Source organism: Pleurodeles waltl, chromosome 2_2, assembly GCF_031143425.1.
Source record: "Pleurodeles waltl isolate 20211129_DDA chromosome 2_2, aPleWal1.hap1.20221129, whole genome shotgun sequence".
Lineage (NCBI taxonomy): Eukaryota > Metazoa > Chordata > Amphibia > Caudata > Salamandridae > Pleurodeles > Pleurodeles waltl.
This window is the reverse complement of record NC_090439.1, coordinates 885,005,999-885,026,611: the sequence shown is the minus strand read 5'-3', so window position 1 is coordinate 885,026,611 and position 20,613 is coordinate 885,005,999. Positions and strand designations below refer to the sequence as shown.

Here is a 20,613-nt window from a genome sequence, read left to right as displayed (position 1 = left end):
ACTGTATTCGACTTTTTCACTAGGAATCATGGCAGTCATTTTCTCTAGGCTTGATTTTGGAAATGTAGTGTATTTGGGCTTGACAAGTGCCTCTATAACTCGACTACGGAGTGCAAAATGCAGCATCTATGCTACTTTTAACCATTATCTTGACTTGTTAAACCCCTGTTGTTACTCTTACATTTTCAGAACTAGAACTGGTAATGCAACATATAGAGGTGCAGTGTACCCCCCTCATCAACTCCGTCATAGTATAGGTAGTTTTGTTGCAAGTCTTCTGAGCACCACAATAGTCTTATCCCTAATGCACAATAGCTAGGTAATTTCTCTAAGTTCTCTGATACCCAAGTACCATTCCTAGGGCAGTTGTGCCACGTACAGAATACAAAGTACCATAGCCGGGACAGTAACCTCAATGGGACATTTCATAAAGCACCTAGCTATGGCTGTTTTCACTACAGTGTTACCCAGGTATAGTAGGGTATTAGGCTAGACCCCCTTAGTTTTTCGCTGCCTCACAACAGTGTACAGCAGTAGTACAACTAGGCCAGCATGTACATGTGCAAATAGAGACTAAAACCAGTTGTGCTGAATATTTCTGATTTAAGTGTAATTTGAGCACACAAATTTGACAAACACCAAACAGGAATTAGCTTTTCTGCCCAAATTTACTACTACCTTCTAAATTGGTGCCATAGTGAGCACAGACATAATATATCCAGTTGTCCCTGTGGACAAAGGACTTCCTTTTCAGGCTTCGGTACAACAGGAATAGTTGAACTACTTATGGCAGACTGAATTTTATGACCTGGAGGCTTCATATTATGCTTATCTTCCCTGCTTTATTTTTGTTCAACAGCCAATGAAAGAATCAATGCATTCAAAGAGCAAACAGAAAACATCTAGAAAAAAAAACTGGCTGACCTTGTCAACAAGAGCTACTTTAAGTGCAGGGCAAGACAGTTAGTGCTAACAGAAATTCATCTCAATGATGCTGCCACCCCTTCATGGCATATTGCGCTTACCAAGTTAGATTGCCTTACAGAAGGATCCTGAGACTAACATCCTACTAATGCAAAGGGCTCACCTTTTCTGACATATCGCTGCTTGGACTGTTTTAGGTACTGCCCCAAGGAAACCAGGAGGAGCAACATTGCTAGTGCCTGACCCACACCAAACAATTATATTCACTGTGTGCTCCACGCACACTGACAGTCACTGAGTTTTATCAGCTCCCTAACGTGCTGCGTCATCACTGTGCATGCTGGGACAGCACCCTGGTTTTCATTCCACAGAGTAGGGGATTTCCATATTGTTGGGGTGATGATGATTTTCTTTACTGATTTCCTGTCTGTGGCTGTTCAACTGTCTAGGGTTTGGGCCTCTCTAAAATGAGAATTTGCATGCATTTGCACCAAATTCCACATATATGAGAATATACTACGCATTTTTCTCAGCAGACCTTGCCAAGTTTGATCTTGTGGAATTTACCAATGGAAAATTGTGGGAGTGCAGCATTTACCTGAATATTGGGATTTCAAAACCCCGCATAACTATGGGTCCTTTTCCAGGGATTGGAATTTACCAGTCCACCTGCAATCGCGGGTAAGTGGGAGAAATGAATGGACCGTCATATGCATACAAATAACTCTGACATATGAACTTTGCCAAGGAGCTATGATATGGGTGGGGTCTCTCCTCAGGAAAGCAGGCTTGCGAATGTGAGTCATAATGCATAAAACACAATATCAGCTGGAGCTTGTTAACTTTGATGAGTTTGACAAGGATAAGAATGATAATCTCAAAGCAGTCGTGAGCAAAAGGTATCAATTTTGACTCCAACAAGTAAGCAAGAATATGTCTTCAAGAATTCTGCATTCAATTTAGGTGAACAAATTTGTCCGGCAGGATCAGCAACCACTGCAACCCCTTACCTTATCACAGAACACCTTTATCTGGCAGTAAGCTCTGTGGATTGGTTTATTGCTGCGATTATTGTAGCTGTAGGTGTCAATCTGTATCATCAAAGGCAGTCCCTTCACCCCTTTCTGAGAGGAAAAATCCGTGCTCAGGCAGTTTACTGTGATGAAAATCTGCAAAAGAAGGGAAATGGCTACTTAAATATACATTAATGATGTAGCTATTCTAAATAATGTAGTAGCTGAAAATATACATGTTTGCAATTGCATGACACCAAAACAGATGACAGTGCTGCTATATTTTAATGGTGTGGTCCTGTTACAATTAAGTAAACAAAAGATATGTGTAATAAAGTGAAAACATAGTAGAAACCCTTTACTCAGATGTTATAGGAGACCTATTGAAGTACAACTGTTCCACTGCTGCCAGCGTCCTGCCCAATGTAAGCACCTGAGGATATCTTGGGCGGGTGGAATGCATGGTTCCCCCAAAGCTGGGAGGTCTGAAATTGCCAGTGGGCAGCCACGTTCTTAATCTAAACTTATCTTCAGGAGACTGGCCCATCAATGATGTTATTCCCTACGCTACTTTCCTTCTCATGTGGGGTCTCTATCAGGAGACGATATTGGTGCCACCATGCTTCCAGTCCTTTCTCTTCCCCAGAAAACCCTTTGAGGATTTCTGAGGAATAATATCTTACTCAATTCAAGATGGTCATCACTGTATTGAAGTCCATAACCTTTTTCCCAATCCAATATGACATCCTAGGTATTTCCTGTTCCATCTGCCTGTAAAAGGAGAGAAATTGATTCATATCTTCTGTCACACTGCTTCGTGCAGACCTGTTGTCTTGTTCCAGCACCTCTGATTGATTGGCAGTTCTCTTCTGTGGTTTTGCCATTTATCATCCTCTCCATCTTCCTTCTGGATTATCCTGCTGTTCTAACCCTCTCCTGGTTCCTCCTTGGAATTCTTCTAGAAGGATCTCTTCTTCTCCAGAGGTGTCTCTGGCCTCAAGTCCTAGTCAGGATAGATTAGCATTCTAGTCCAGGACTTCTGTGTCCTCTCTGTGGTTTTCTGCCTTCAGGTATTTGATAGGCAAAGCTAGAAAACAGACAATGCTCCTGGTACCAGCCTAACTTCAGAAGGGATTCAAATATCTGTCCCCCTTTAATGCACAGAAATTAGGTGAACACGTGACACGACTTCACACTGTCAAAGCAGGTATGTACTAAGGGAGAGAGAGGATCTGGCACAGATAAGAAAGAAAGAAAAATCAGAGCCATGTTAAACTCCCAAGTGTGAAGCAGAGTATAGTGACCTAAGAGCCAAAATGCAAATAGTAGGATCTACTCTTCTAAGAGGTGGCTAATGCATTAAAAATTCTAGCTAAGACCGCCTGCGAGGGAGGCTGAGTTTTTCAGAAGATGTTCAAGGCGTGTAGCCAATGTCTATAGGATGGTGATGGTGCATCCTTCCATTTGCTTATTTCAGGTGGATTGCTAACATGATGTTTGAGAGTTTTGCTGGCTGTAAGATAGAGCATTAAGTGGAAGGAGAGCTAACCAGATTACTTGCTTGATGCTTTGGTGGTGTTACTGAACAAAGGAATGTTGACCACAGTGTTAATTTTAAACATAAGGATGGACACGAGAAAATCATTAGTCCAGGTGGGGCATCACTGCTTGAAATACCTCAAGCTGCTGTCATTAGACAGCAGGCAAAATAATGATCTGTTTCCAGATGTCAAAATACACAGTGTGATAGAAAGAAAAGAGTTAAGGTTACCGAGGTTGGTTTGGTGCAATAAAATATATTTTTCTCTATTAAATAGCCTGCCCCCGGGTTGGGTATGAGATTAATGTGTTCCAAGAGGAAGACGTTTCGCACCCCCACATAAACTGAGATCAGTTTATCACAGAGTTGCTTCTTTGCACATTCATTCCACAGCTGATAACTTCTTTTCTCAGACCCATGTATGATCTCCAGGGGCACACACAGTCTCATTTTTGAAACCATTAGTAACTGCCGACACGATAATCATTGCCTACATATGCCATGCTGAAATATATAACTCTGAATTCACACTCGCCGCCCAATGAGATAGTTGTTAATGCTCCACTACTCTATCAACCCCCTCCTGCCTCTCTGCCCTTCCCCCTCTTATGCAACCATAAAATGTAAATTATTTACATTTATTCCTTGCAACAACGGGCAGTTACCTTAGACTGGACTTTTATTAATATCACAATATGCGAAATATCTATATATATTAATACTCTGTTTAATACTCTGTTACTTATCCTTGGGTGCAGGCACTCATAAATACATCCCAGGGTGGAGCTGATTTCAGAAGCCAAAAACCTTCTCTGTGTAAACGTAAACACATTTAGAATTTGGACGAGTGTGTCTGGACACTGTCAGCAGCCTGGCCAAAAAGGGCAAGATATGGCTGAAATTGGATCATAAATTCAAAGCTGTTCCGAACAGGGGATCCCAAATACGTTTGCCCCAGGGCCCCCAGAATCCTTCAGATGTCCCTGCAGGCGTGCCATTTTGCTGTTGACCATATTCTCCATCCTCGATGTAGGTAATTTATTTTTAGGAAAACTCTCAGCAGGGAGGGTGGCAATGTTGTGACGATTGACACTGATGCCTGCCAGCTGTCAGTACAAGTTTGTCTTAATATCAATGTCAGGCTATGAAGGAAGCGTCATAGGGAGAACGCTTAACCATCCTGGTTTGCAGGAAGATATGTGCTTCAAATATTGTGTTCGCAAACATGAACAGAGTCAACAAATCAAAGTCAGCGCTGTCTTGCATTTCATTATGCAATACAGCGCTTCCACAAAGGCAACATGGAAGAAGGACTACAAATGCACTGACACACACCAGAAGTCTGTGGACAGCAAACTTGTTATTTAGGAAAACACTAATTTAAGTGTATAGTGCATACGATGCCGCTGTCCCACCAGAAGTGCTCTCTTACCCTGAGACCCGGTTATTTGCCCAAGTCCTACTGTCCCACCCCCAGCCTTAGCGGAAAGAACTGAAAAACACACACCTCTGGGCGTCATATGACGACCAAAGGGAGTCACTAGGCATGCCCTTGCAAGTCATTGGTTAGCAGATGTGTCGGACACCATACCCATAATTTCCTATTCAATGTCCATTCAGCCCTTGTAGGGTGAAAGATACACAAAATACCCCCATTGCAGTCAGTGGCAATCGATTTGTTGGGGCAGGGAAATTTGCTATGGGGCATGTAGGCAAAGAAAAAAGGCCAATGAGCTGCTAGGAAGCAAATGACAAGGGGGAGTGATAAGCAAATAGGACCAATGGATGACATGGTGAGGCAAAAATGAGGAGGCAAGAACAAATGATGTATAAAATGACAGTGGGAACGAGAAGGCAAGGATGGATGGGGAAATTAACTGTGGTCTAAGAGGCGGGAATGATGGGGCAGCAGAATAGAAGGCAAGCATCAAAGATGATGGGGTGAGGGTAATGAGAGCGGATGTGAGGGAAACGGGTAAGTAAGGATGACAGGGTGAGGGGAAGCAAGTGAGCAAGGTGAGAGAGACAGGGAAAGAGCATTGATTGTAGCTCTAGCACCATATCCTAACAGAGCAGTGTAACCTTTCACAAAATGCCAAGATACTGATGCACAGCCCATTCAACCAACAGCAATTCTTGAAAATTATGTAAGAGCCAATGGCTAAAGGAGGCTGACCCAAAGCCCACTATATCTGTACTGCATCTTGTAAATATTTTTTAAATTATTAGTAACACGAGGACAATTTGATAGCTAAAGCTGTCTGTTGGAGAGACTTTAAGAAGATTTAAATTCTAAAGGACACAAGTAGTTTCTCCAAGTCAACTATGAATACGTTCATTCTGTCAGGAAGGCCATTGTGCAGTAACACGCTCAAGAAATGGTTAACACAATGTACTTAGGTCTACAAATGAAAGACCCCTGCTGAGAAAATATCAAACACAATCACTAGGAACAATGCAATCAAAGATCTCATGACCACCTAGGTAGAATGTGTTACATTTTCGTTCTGACCAAAGGAGTGAGCATGGGGGCGTTTTGTGCTCCAAGTATAGTTAATATATATTTATGGGACATTTCCAAGACTGATTCATCCACAATGAATTAGTTCCATTGTATGAATCCGCCCTTCATTGGTCTTGGTTCATGGACAATATTTTCTTTGGGAAGGAGAGGAAAATACCCTGAAGGAATTCCTAGAATGGATTAATTTATGTGATCATAATCTCAAATTTACAGCAAATATGAGTTGCTAGAAAGTAGAATTCCTGGACTTTTAGATCCATTATAACACAGGGCTACTAGAGGTGACCTATATGTGAAACCTTTGGCGCGGAATACCCTGCTTCACTTTAATAGTTACCACCCATTTAGGAAATCAAAAGCAGGGATCCCATTTGGACAGTTTCTTAGAATGAGGCGTAACTGTAGCAACCTCGACTTTGACGAGAAGGTTACCATGATGCGTGAGAAATTCTGCAGGAGGGGGTACCCTAAAAGAATTATTAGAGAATCTTACAAAAGAGCACGGTATTATGATAGACATCACCTGCTGTGCAATGAGAAGAGGGAAAGTGAGCCTCAATTTGTCTGTGTCACTAAGCATTCAGTAATGAATGAAAAGTACAGCAGGTGATAACTTCGAACTGTGTATTTTGAACACGGACCCAGAGAGTACAGAGAAACTCCAGAGACCTGTATTTGCAAACCGGCAAAATAACAATCTCAAGAACAAATTAGTAAGATCATGGCTCAATAGGAATGTGGGTTTTGTGCAGAGGACCATAGATGGGAGTAACCCTGTAAGTGGTAATTTTAGGTGTGGACGATGTGCGATACAAACAAGTATTCTCACACACAATGGTTATACCATTCATCAAAAGACTATGACCAACTGTAAATCGCAGATTGTTGTGTATTTGTTAATTTATCCCTGTGATCAGGGATAGGTAGGTGAAACAGGCTGGAGTTTCCATATAGGTTTGAATCAACATAGATTGGCCATAAGAACAAAAAAAGTTTGAGGCGCCATTAGTTAAACATTTATGGGAAAGAGGCCACTTCTCGGATAGCACAAACTGGTTTATTTCGGAAAAAATATCAGCACCAGCAGGGAAAGATATTGCCAATTATAGAAAGCTGCAAGAGGTATATTGGATTTTTACTTTCCAAACTCATAGGAATGGATTGAACAGCGAGATCCCTGGGAGAATGCTAATAGATAGTAGATAGTACGTGGTAATTACCTAGTTTCAGTATTGGCTAAGGAGCAGGACCTTAAAGATTATATGGAATGCATATTTATATACCTAAGTGGTGTTTTTAGTCAAGATAAGTATGGAGGTCAGCTTTTGTAATTATTAGCTTGGGGTATGTGCTGAGTGTAAATAAAGAAACAGACATGCATGAAATGATACAATTCTAAGGGGGAGGTATAATTGTAACATTCCCAATAGATTGTAATAGTTTTAGAAAGCTCTTTGAGCAGAGGGGTCGCCTAGCATGCGTTCATTTTTGAGCTAGCCCAATCATTCATAATTTTTTAAGCCCCTAGGTCTAGGTAATAATATAAGGATTGTGTGGGCTATCGCATCATATGGTTGGTATATTCTCAATATACCTTATAAGCTATTTGAAGTCCTTTGGTTTAGATATATCGGTGTTCCATCTTTCGATGGCCACCACCGCAGTGCAACTTTGTGAAGCTTCATTATGCTTAGACGCCATGACTCGGGCTTCTGCGCATTTAAGGTTCAGGCAGAATGCAATGACTTTTTTTTACAGGCGCCGAGCAAGTTTGTCTCACGGTGGGAGGTACGACTAGAGTGGCCTCAAGTGAAGTGTATTTTAAGGTGAGGTGACGTTGGGTACATATGGAGAGTGTAGCTACAGTATAGCTATTGTTTTGTGTATAGCTTTGGTGAGAGGAAGTAAAATGGGCACGAATATTATCCACAGTAGTTAACGAATCCTTTTTGCTAAAAAAAAGACCTTTTCCATTGGTTCATCTTTAGCTGTATCGTGCTGGGCATTACATCCTTGAAGTATTTTACAACACTAGCAATTTAATGTGGGAGACCTACTACATAAGTTAGAACTCTGTGTTATTTGATTCCGGTATTGTCAAGTTATTAGCCAGGATGGTTGAATATACCTGCGGTTTTCATTCGTTTCGCAGCAGAGAATTCATGGAAACAAATATGCCTTTTAGCTTTCCTGGAGGCATTCTATCCCGTGTATGAGTACAATATCTTCATTGGTCATTCCAGTGTTCGGGAAGATCTTGACATCAGGTAAGGAGTTTATGGATTCTCCGTTGCGCAACTGTAGATGACTGCAACAGGCAGTATCTTTGATATCTGGTAAAGAGTTTATGGACCCCTCAAAGGGTGGGCATAGATTAATGCACTGGGCAGGGACTACGTATATTTTAGTCGTCTCTGGATACTAGTGTAAGGCAGTGCGAGACAGATTTTCAGAGTGGGGTGGTGATTTTTCTTCCGTATTGCACTTGGAAGACGGGGGTGAATTACATTTTTTGTGTAACAAGGGCGTGGATCAGTTGGTTATTATATTTTATGAAGGTTTTGGTTTGACCTAAAGGGATGTTGAATGTGACAACCCTGTAGAAGGTGGTCTAGCCGAAACATGCATAGATATATACTCAAAAAGCTATATTAGACTGAGTTATGTATTGGAGAACTGTATAAATCACAATGGAGAACATCTAATAAGCTAATGGCCATTTTGAATATTTTCTAAGGATATATATCAAAGTTAAGATTGAGTTATATTGTTCAATGAATGACAGCCTTGATTCATTAAGCCACATTAGATAAATAACCAACATGGAGGATTTTGAATAAAAGTTGATATGAAAATGATGTTTCATATCATTGATGTGAATAAGGTTGATATTTATATGCGCTTTTTCACATATGGTGATTATTATAGGATTTTAGCCTCTTTTCTTTTATTTTTGTTGATGTTTGAGTATGGGTAGTATTTGTTCCATGCCCAGTGGCCTGATTGTGTACAGGGAGTACATTTATTCATGTTGAGTTGATGTATTACAACAATATTCATATCTGAGCAGAGAGAAGGCAATGGATGTGTTGGCACACCAGAAGCATCTATGATCGAGACACACACTTGGGCATCAATGACTTGTGATTCATTAACCATGCATGTGCACTGACAGACATTAGTATATCAGAATGTAACTGACAAATTCTTAGAAAAGGGGTTATGATTGCAAGTTTCTTCTCATCAAAGATGTGTGTGCATGTGTTCTACTAACTCACAAGGTTTATGAGATGAAGCCACGTGCCATCACAAAGGCCTATGGTAAACAGCTCTTTAAAAAACAGCCACATTATTATAAAATATAGGGCAAGATGTACAAAAATGAAATTTTGCATTTCTTAAGTAGCAAATTCATAGAAATTGCTGTTTAAGAAATGGAAAATGCTATGTACAGAGATACTGATTTCCTCATAGCGATTCCGACAAAGTAGTAATCGGTATTAGGAAATCGGTATTAAGAAATCTCATTGCATTTTAGTCAATGGGCCGGTTTTGCTTTTCCTAAATGGAGATTTCTTATTTAAAAAATCGCTATTTAGGAAATGCAAAGCCAGGGATGGCAAAGGGCAAAAGGCCCTCCTTGATGCATCCGAAAAATAGGGGTGCACCTGTAGAGCACACAAATGCCTAAGGGGCATGTGTGTGCTCTATTGCAATTTAAAAAAGCACCTAAGGGTGCTTTTTAGGGCGAGCGTGCAAGTGGTCTGACGTGTTGTAATCTATCTGTGGGCTTTTAACCACGCCCACTGCACGCCTATCCCTATCACTCGTTCATGGGATTACCTTTCAAAAATCCTTTGTTATCATTGTAAATGCTTTATGTTTGACCTTCCTTGGGACAGTTTTGTTACCGCCTTGGCTATCGACTCTGTTAAATGGGTAGTTGCACAGCTGCTGATACGTTTGACTGTGAGCAAACTTGTTTTTCCTTTAGTGTCTCTCCTTCGCGCTCATGCTCATGAAAGCCATGACATCTTGAATTGACTTGCTTATGTCAACTGTTTTACTTCTCATTTTCAATTTATGTTGCAAGAAAAGTCCAGTTAGGAATTTACAATGCTAATAGCTCTAACTGAAGCAAACACGAGACCCATTGTATTGCAAAATGCTTGTTTTAAATTGCACCTGGTTATCAATTCACATTTAGGAAATGCTTTGTACATCAGAATCGGAATCGCAAATAGGAAATCCCTATTTGCGATGTCCTAGTCTGGGAATCACAGTGTAGAAATTGCATTTCGCAATTTCTTAAAGGCCTTTGTACATAAGAAAAGGCTGCTTTGCTTTGTTAATGGCCCGAAATACCAACCGTTAAGAAATGCAAAAGGGCTTTGTACACCTGGCCCATAGTTTTTCTCAATAAAAAGATCCACTCGTGAGATGTGTATGACAATAACTGGGGTTATATATTGCTTGCAGACCTTCACAAAGCTGGTGAATTGGCCAGGACTAGAACCAAAATCTGAACGATTTCTTCCTAAGGATGGTTAAAAAGAAAATGAAGAATGCAAAGCAGTGAAGATGGGAACAGACTGCACCCTTCATTTTAGAAAACAGAATACAAACATAGACTATTGTTTGAATGAATTTGCCTCAGGCACTTATTTTCTACAATTGTTGCACAAATATTTTGGAACCATTGCAGTGAGATATTGACAAATCTTGAACCATAATTAGTCAAAGAAATCAACTCTCCAGAATCCAATTTTTTAATCCATATCATTTTATAGTGGAGTGCCACCTGGATTCTATCATAGCAGTTGAATTCAAATGATGTCATGCTGCCCTCTTTATGTTTAGATCAATGAAGTCACCTTAATGTTGGTCAATCCGGAAAGGGTTTATGGAAGGCGTTAATTTAGCGAGAGAAGGGGGAAACTGGAGAAGAGGAAGGTGTGGGTAGGTACCTTTTCCTAATTTCAACAAACCATTGGATAGCGCATATACACAGGCTGAACAGCTGAGGACCAAACTAGGTGAGTTATCTCTACTGTAGCAAGCAAAGAAGTGCATAAACATTTGGCTACAAGCATTAACTTTATTTAGTTCTGTTTCTAGTAGATAAGTGTAGCTGAATGAGGACCCACCAGAATTTCTGGCTGGAGTATACAAATGCTAGTTAGCTATTGGTTTATATGCAGTAACACCGATAAAGCTATGTTAAACATGTAGGCTATAATCTCACATGGCCGCACTATATACAACATACAGGACAGCTACCTAGACATGTGAGTCATAAGTCTAATTCATGCATCCAAGAGTGAAAAACAATGTAAACTGATTTGTGTGGCAAAACCCCACCTAAAGTAAAATATATATACATTTTTTATCATTATTAAATGATATTAAAAGTGATACATGGAATTAGTAAAAAGTAATTTATTTATATTTTAGTAACAATTAATGGCACATTATTCTTACATCATTAAATATTAATAAATATGTTAAAATAAAATATATGCTTAGTTTTAATGATTTTCAACATGAAATTACATTTATTTATATTTTTAACTATAAATTAATTTGATTTAATATAATTTTCTACCAGGTTTTATGTTAAGCCCCCTACCTACACTATTTTCTATTGGAGAGAGTTGCAGTACCAATGTTTGGCCACATGTGGTGTTTCACTTATTACTTTTCCTTCTTGGCAATAGTAACTTTACACTCCACTCCTCTAAATTTGGCTCCACCCCCGTTTCAGGGAGTGGAAACTTGTAAATGTACATTTTAAGTAACTGTACATTTGATTTTGTAAATAACCCACAGTAATAGCTACTCAAAAGATGAAAAAACGTGCTTGTAGTAAATCAACACATGTAGATTTCCTTTTGTGAATAGGCAGCTTTGTGTCCAGTGTTCTTGCAAAAATATATATGAGAAACTAACCTATTCATCCTTGATGGTCCTGATCAGAACTTCAATTTGCCATTCCCCACTTCAGAAAATCCCGAGTTGGATGGAAACAGATTTTCAGCAAAAGTTAACAAATTATGGAAGGTACTCCTAATGTGTATTTGCACCATCAATGACAACACTTCATTCAGCTAAATGCTCAAAGTCTAGCCCTTCCTAAAGCACAAGTCTGATACCGACTTGCGAAAAAGAAACTTCATAGACTAACCTTAACCTCCAGGAAAAAACATTGCACTATCTGACAAACACGTCTATCATCAAGCAGTCATCAGAGGGCATCTTCAACCAAGAAGCATCACAAAACAATCTAGAAAACAAACTAATTACCAGTACCAATATTAATGAGCTTCGAACAAACAACTGTAGAACGGATAAGAATCAAGATGAATCAAACAAGGCAGATGAATGAATATACATAAAAGCAGCATCTTAGCAAAGGTGGGCCCAGCATCTTACTAACTGCTTAATTACTTGACCCAGCAAAGGCAGAGTTACCAAAGTTCTTGGTTTAACTTTCTTTAAAAGATATTTTATAGAAATATTGGCAGATGACCCATGCTCCCTTTTTATAGTATATACAAGGATCAAAAAACTATAAACATGACAAAATAAATATAACCACCATATTATACTATACCACCCTTCCACCTGTGCTGCTTTGCTTCTAGTCAGTCCCACATGAGCATCAGTTCCACATCTTTAAACCAACAGCATTATTTACTGGATTTACTACAATGAATTTCCATTGTGCAAATGCATGCATGTTGACTCTTAGCAAATGCACAATTAAAATTGTTGAACTGTTACAACAGACATTTGCACCATCACCCGTCTGTAAAGTAGCAGTTACACTGACATTGCTACTTTAGATCTCTTCGCAAGATTAAAGTTCTACTTTCAATTTATGTTAGTGGTAACTTTAATTGGAAAATCAAGGTTAAGCTACTTTCAGAAATTTCTGAAGAAAAAGAAGACAGATAAAGTCCCTAATCAGATTTCATGCTTATTTATTTTTGAGCTTTCTTGCAAGGAACATGCAGAGACTGTAGTGCCACCATTCTTCCTCACATCTCCAAAGGAGGTTCTCCTTCAATGGGCAAAAGGGATGAAAATATTTGTGCACAATGCAAAAGTGTGTGGTTAAAGTCTAACTGCTAAAATAAAAACTTCATAATTTATGTAAAATTTGAGAATTGAGGGTCACGAGGTGTTTGAAAACGTATTAGACTTGAAGGATGAAGTAGACGATAATTTGAATGAATTTGACATTTGCAATAAAAATAGATTTACAATATCTTATCAATATTAACACTGTATTAGGAAGGTTTAATTTCTGTACAAGGGAACAGAGATATGGTGAGAGTGTAGACGTGTGCATTACTACAGTAAGGAAGTCACTTTACCAATAAATATCTACAGGACAAGTTCAAACAAGAAGTTTGCTTGAAAGATTATCCAACATTAAATGAAGGAAAACAATTGCCAAGGGAATTTAACATTCAGTAGCATGTGCAAGAGATTATACAAAAATAGCAAGCCTTTTGTCATGAACATTACAATGAAAGATGATGACTGAAGGGGAGAAATCAACAACCTACAGTTTCTAAGTTTATATAAGAACTGTTCTGTCCTTAACGTTGTGTGCAAGCTAAGTAAGAAGGGAGGCTACTGACCAATGTGTTTTATTTTGGCTAAAAGTAATGTTAAAGTTAATGTAGTAGTGTCAGAAATGGCTGATGGCTGATTGTATTTTGATGGTTTTTGAAGGAAGTGCCAAGAACATCATTAAGATGTGATTATAATTGATGGAATTCAAGTTAAGATTTTGGTTGATTCTGAGGTATGGCTGACATTGATATTGAAAAAAGTCTTTGATCAGAGATACCTGAGGAGGTTTCGGTTAAAAGACCTTAATGTATTTCCCAGAGGGTATGGAAAGCATACAATTGAATTGAGGGGATTTTTTTGAAGCTGAACTTGAATTTCCTTTGTAAGGTTTATTTTCCAGTGAAAGGTGGTAGTTATTGTGTTGGCAAGATCAAATGGGCTTTGGGAATTTTATTGGATCCCAATGCTGAGTCCCCTGCCAAACATAGAGAATATTACATCAAGGACACCAAGGAGACTACTGTACAGAATCTGAATGCAGTTGAAGTGAATGAGGGTGGACAATTTGTGTCTGAATTTCATGATGTGTTTGCTGGCAATTTGCAGAGTCTCAAGAGATATCTGCACCACATAAAGTTAAAAGAAGGTTCAGTTCCTGTAGCTGAATGTAATCCTGAAAAGACAGAGATCTTATTTTTGGCCCTGTGTCACAAGATTCATGGAGGACCTTCTGGCCGAAGGACACCCCCACCCTGGCCCACAACAGGGCTCTGTGAAAAATTTAGGAATTACTTTTGATAGCACCCTTCCTTCCAACTACAATTAATGCACTGGTCAGCTCCTGCTTTGGGTTGCTTCAAAATCTGAAAAAGTGTCTTCCCCTACTTTCTGTCAAAGCAGAGAAAATGGAGATTCAACCCTTGATAACATCCAGACTGAATTATGGAAATGCTCTATATTTAGGTTCCCAGAAAATCTGCTTAACAGACTTCAAGTGTTACAGAATTCAGCGGCCCAAATTCTTCTCAACCTCCCTCCGCTAACTCATATGACTACTCACTTGAAGGCATTCAATTGGATTCTATTAAAAAAAGGATCCTCTTCAAAACTTTAGTCCTTATCCACAAAGCACTGCATGCTAACGGAGCCGGGTATCTTAGGGAGCGGATTAAAGGCTATGTCCCCTCCAGACATTTACAGCCCACCTACGGTCAGCTGGCCAGAATTCCTAAAATCCATAGTGCAAGAACCGGTGGAAAGTCCTTCTCTTCTCTAGGGTGGGTTACCTGGAATAAAATTCCTTTGGATCATGCACTACAACTGAGCTATCTATTTTTAAGAAAAAATTAAAAACATGGCTCTTCCAACAAGAGTAATATAATGTCTGGAGTATCTGTGCTCTCTATATCTATAAATCACATATCATCACCATTATAATTATCATCAGAGTGAGTGGCCCGAGAGTCGTGGCCCGCAAGCAGCCTAGTGGTATTAGTTTATGTGTAGAACTCAAGGCATTCAATAAAGTTGTGGTAGTGGATCATTTTCTGTTTTTAGATATAAAAGAGATGCTACCTATGCTTCACTGGGCCGGATTCTCTCTACCACTGATCTCATTACAGCGTACTAGCAAGTTAGGCTACAACAAGAGTCAAGAGAGCTTATGATTTTCATTGTAGCTTTTGCAACCTTCCAGTTTGTTAGAATGTAGTTTGGATTGGTGCCAGCTCCGCCTGTCATCCAAACAATTATGTACAACATTTTTAGGAAAATGGAAGGTATAATGTTTTTTTAGGGTGACATCCTAATATTTGTTGAGTCTTCTCAAATACCATAAGAGTTAGACAGGTTTTAGTGAAATGTTTGACTCTCAAGCTGAGCAAATGTAAGTTTGCAAAGGAAGAGAATAATTATTTGGAGCACCACATCATGAAAGATGGAGTTAGTCCAAAGAAGGATATCATTTCTGCTATATTAAATGCATGAAGTCCATCAAAAAAAGGAACAACTGATGTATTTTTTGGGCATTTTGGAATTCAATGATAAGTTTATTCCCATTCTGGCTTCTAAGACTGTCAATATGAGAGTACTGCTCAAAAAGGAGAAGAAATCTGTTTAGTTGGATAAGTGTGAAAGAGAGATAGTTCGTATGAAGGATCATATGGAAAGTGTGGCTGATCTACAGTGCTTAGACCCTACCCAAGAGTGTTGGACCATAACAGATGCCAACACTTTGGGGTTCAGAGCTCTTTTGTTGGAAAAATGAGATGAAGGTTTTAGACCTACAGCCCATATTTCTAGGTCTTTGTGCAAAGGGGAATCTAATAATTTGCCTCTTGAGACCAGGGGGTTACAAAGACATCAAATAATTTTGTTTTGTGAGGAAATGTTCAGTTTGGACTGACTTTAAGCTTTTGACAGAAGTGCTAACAAGAAAGGACTGGATGATGTGTCTAAGAACTTAAACAAATGGACTGTAAGATTGCAAGACTATAATTATGATGTCCATTATATACCTGGGCTGGATAACATTGTAGCTGACTGTCTGTCCAAGGCAGGTTCAGGAAAGGTGGATGAGTTTGATCTGGGCAACAATAAGCAAGTAAAAGCATGAAGTGTCACTAAAAGAGTTTTGTTCCAAAGTGATGAGGTGCTGCACAAGGCATACAAAGTGGATGGACACACGAGGAGAGGTTGCAGGAGCATTGAGCATTTTGGAAACTGAAACATGTTATCTATAGACAGTGGTGTTGTGTTGAGTGAATGAGGTTGGTTGTTCCAGGTTTTCAAAAAGAAGAAAGTATGGCAATGGGACAAAAGAGTCATCAAGTGATGTGTAAAACCAAGGCAAGAACCAATTAAGCTACAGGTGGCCAAGCATATTTATCCAAGTTGAGAGACTAGTAGGAGTGTGTCATGGTTTCATGAAATGCTATAAAATGTAAAAATTAAGAACTCTGCAAAGAAGTGCTGATCAAGGCACGGGGAGATGCTTTCTTGGATATTGTATGTCTTTTGCAGGAGGAAAAATCATGCACCTATCTCTTAGTGTTAGTTGTCAGTTTTCTTGTTGGTCAGAGATTGACACTGTAGACAGGAGTGAGACTAAAAGAATTGCAGCCTTTTTAAGCAAAATCTTCTTTAGACAAGGATTTTCAAATTGAATTCTTACTGACAATGGTTTTCAGTTTGTTTCAAGAGAGATGGAAGAATATTTGAGATTTAGGGTAATAAGGCTTAGGATGTGTGTTTTGTAAGATCCAGAAGACAACAGCATTGTGGGGAGGTTTGACAGAGCAATAAAAGAATGTATACATTTGGAGAGGAGTGTGTGTAGGATTTGAAAGGATGGTTTGATTAACTTTTTGGAATGTCTACAGATTTACTCCATGTACCACGAATGGAAAGGTACCTTTTGAACTACTCAGGGGAAGCAAAGGCAATATAGATGTTTCCTCAGGTTGGATGGGATGGAAAAAAGACAGCACATTCATTGGAAGATTGCCAGGGGAAATATCAAGGAAGAAAAGTATGTTTTGATCATAAAAAAGAACTTTGATCTCTGTAAACCTATTTTCCATCAAGAATTAAAATTTGGAGATGTAATTGTGGTCACGTCATCTATTACAACAAAAGGTGCCTCTCAAGTTTCTTGTCCTTGCAAAGTTCTTAAGCTGTTTTGCAATGCTGTGAAAGTTGATGAGGGGGGCTATGGAATCCTAACTATGTGATGTCATTCAAGGGGAACTTGGACTGAGTTTCCATTTGTTTCTTGATTTAATTTATTATTTGCTTCGCTGTTCATCGATATGTTCAAATAAATGTTCTTTTAGTTTTCTATGACTTTTCTAAGTTTGGGTGGAATGAGTGTGGTATTTGCACCTATGGTCTCTTCTCCTCCGAGAAAGGTCTGTCAACTAGTGGACTGTTCTCTGTACTGTGTTCTATGCTGATCTGTCTGGAGATTCAATCTAGGTTAGTTGGAATTGAGCGGAAATACTTTACAGGCTGCGGCTAAGTTGCACTTAATAAATACTTCTGTCTTTTAGTCTGGGATCCAAATTTCATCATTTCCACTACTGTAAATAAGTGTCACCTTAGGTTTGTTTACTTAAACTATTAAACATGCATTGGCAATGCTAAAGATCTGATTAGTAACTGAACATGCTTCTTCAGTCACTTGTGATTTTAGACATACAATAACTTATCATGTGTGCAGTGTTACTCACCTGTGTACCCATGCATCCTTTCATTTACCCCCTGACTCTTTCAAGCATTCACTCCTCAGTCATCCATAATAAAATATACATACAAACTCAACAAGCATATGCAACATTACATGAATAAAAGTAGAAAAAAATTAAAAATAATGCCATCTCAACATAGCAAGCATATACCTGCAATACAAATAAGTAAACATTTAAACATAGCATTAGACAGCCATCCTAGAATATTATTGTTCATAGCAAATCATTGCTTTTACGTTCCAGCTTGCCACCATAATTTGAAGCAATGAGTTGGCCATCTTGGATCAGTAAAAAAAAAAAACCCTTTTCACAATAACATTCCAAGATGGCCGCTCACTAAACATCACTGTGGGTGGGCATCGTGGAATGATATGGTGCATAATGCATCATTGTTGCGCTGTTCCATGATGGCAACATTTTGCTTCTAAACATGGTGGACTTATGAGAATGGTAAAACATTGATAATCAAAGGACAATAACATTCTAAGATGTCCTTCAAGTTTAAACGTAGTGGCCTACAAAACAAGGGTAGTCTGCCAAACCAATTTGCTTGGTACTGGTCAAATACCCGAGCCTGCAAGCACACAGCAGCGTTATGGCAAAGGGGTGATGCTATGTTATGCTACCAGCACTTCTAGAGCTCAACAAATAACCAGAGGGGTGTCCTGGCGTTAAAAAAAAGCAAGAGAAAAGGTGGCAAAATAGAACACCAGACTGGCAAAAACTATAACTGTTTTTGCACTGGGATCAACTGAAAATGCCCTAGACCTAAGGTTGAAAAGCCATGTCTTCCGAGCCTTCCTAAAACTGAGTAAGGAAGAGGCAAACCATAAAGAACATGGAAGCTTATTCCAGAGGTTAGGCACTATGAAAGAAAAGGCTTTGCTGCCTGTGCACAACAGTTTAATCCGAAGCACAACCATCACATTGGCACCCAAGGATCAAAGGCAACATGAGGGAATATAATTACAAAACTTCGGAGCCAAGTAATACAGCCCTCTACGGTGGACTGCTTTAAACACGATCCAAAGGTAGTTAAAGAAAGCCCACTTTATCACAGGAAGCCAGTGCAAAGTTTTGAGGATGTTGGAGAGAAGAAAAGCTTGGAAGTTCTAATGCAAGTCTAGCCACAGCATTTTGAGTCCTCTGCAGCTTTTTTTGGAGACCATTCCAACCCAAGAAAAAGCGAGTTACAGTAGTCCAGGCAACTAACTATAATCGCATGGACCACCACTCGATGAACAAACTTTAGTAGATAAGGTAAGATCTTCGTGAGCAACTTTAAGAAGAAAAAGCAAGTGGCGGTAATATACTTTAGCTGGACTACTAATGAAAGTGTTAGCAAGCCTTTTTCTCTGACCTACAATTTAAATTAGTTAATAAGACCACTGTGCTATCTTAACTCGATTACATCAACTCAAAGCTCACAGGTATGCCCAATTTGCATCTAGATCCACTCCAAAGAAACTCTTCATGACTAAATGAATGAATTATGTATTTATTATTGCATAGACACTCAGAGGCATCTTGGCGCAAGGACAACATCAACTGAAAAAAGAAGTAATGAGTTACAAAATAAGCCTTCAACACTCTTTACTACCATCTATGTGGATTTCTTTCTATGGGGATCCTTATGAATACCCCTCACCCCCACCTGATATATTTTCTGTTTCTATTTTATAAAGTGCTAAGACCACATCATGGCCCACAAGCACTAACCTCAGCATGCTACTCAAACATTATGATTCAAAAAACCTTTTCACAAATAACACGATTTAAGATGGTCTTGCTTCAGTTACTACCTTGCATGTTACTGTTCACAAAGGCACAGGATTGTTGAGGTTCACCAAAGGTTGTGATCTGCCACTCGACAGGATACACTTAAGGTCCCACCCAAGCAGGACTTGTAAATAGTGCAGGAGATCTGCCAGGCTCAAGTTTAATTTGCCTCACTGACTGCGTGCACAGTGAATTCATTCACAGCTGAAACCATTTCAGTAGGAATTTGATGAAGCAGAGTTCAGTACAATTCTAAGGAGAACTCAGTTACCCATATTTTGTACAAAATCCAGCAAAATCAATGCATCTGCTGAGTAAGTGGGCATCTTCTCTTTCTTGTTAATTTCCATGGAAAGGTTCTTCTTTGTGTACTGTCTGAATAGGTGAATACCCAGTCTTACCATCCCCTAGCCCCTGATTACAAGCAGGGTAGAATAAAGCGCACCCCCCCCCTCTCTTTACCACAACACACAGCTTGAAAACAGCTCCTCTAGACACCACCAGGGCCATACTTTACTAAAGCTTCCCATGGTTGCTCACGGAAAGCAACAAGCCACGAAGATGGTGTCCATTAACTCACCATATTACTATCTTGCATGTGCACTGCTAAATTGTATTGTGTGATGTAACTACATTGCAAAGTCCAAGTCAAGGAAATGTTCAGTTTTACACGCATTACTCACCAAGACGTGTCCTGGACTCTCCTCTGTGTGTCCATTTCCTGCTCCAATGGAGAGGAGATGTGACCTATCTGCTGACTTTGCAACTAGAGATCCAGGGTCAAATCCTGGCCTAGGTTCAACAGCCTGTGCTTCTGGGCAATTCACTTAATCTTCATGTGACTAAAAGAATTTAACTTCTGATTCAGTTGTAAAGTGCTCGGGACAGTTTGTGTCATAAAAACTGCGAAGATGGTATAAAGGTGGCCTTTTTACTAGTAACCTTTGTTGCACTAAGTTCAACGCCTTCTTGTCACACTCCTTACTGAGGCCGAGTGCACCA

At 39.3% G+C, this 20,613-nt stretch overlaps 1 protein-coding gene across 1 annotated transcript in view; it reads right to left on the bottom strand.

Moving 5' to 3' along the window:
* Positions 1-20,613, bottom strand: part of GRHL2 (grainyhead like transcription factor 2) — a 494,191-nt gene that overhangs the window by 134,678 nt on the left and 338,900 nt on the right. The window contains exon 9 of the mRNA XM_069220568.1: positions 1,935-2,093. Coding sequence (XP_069076669.1) covers positions 1,935-2,093 — 159 coding nt within the window. The remainder of the gene's footprint in view (positions 1-1,934; positions 2,094-20,613) is intronic.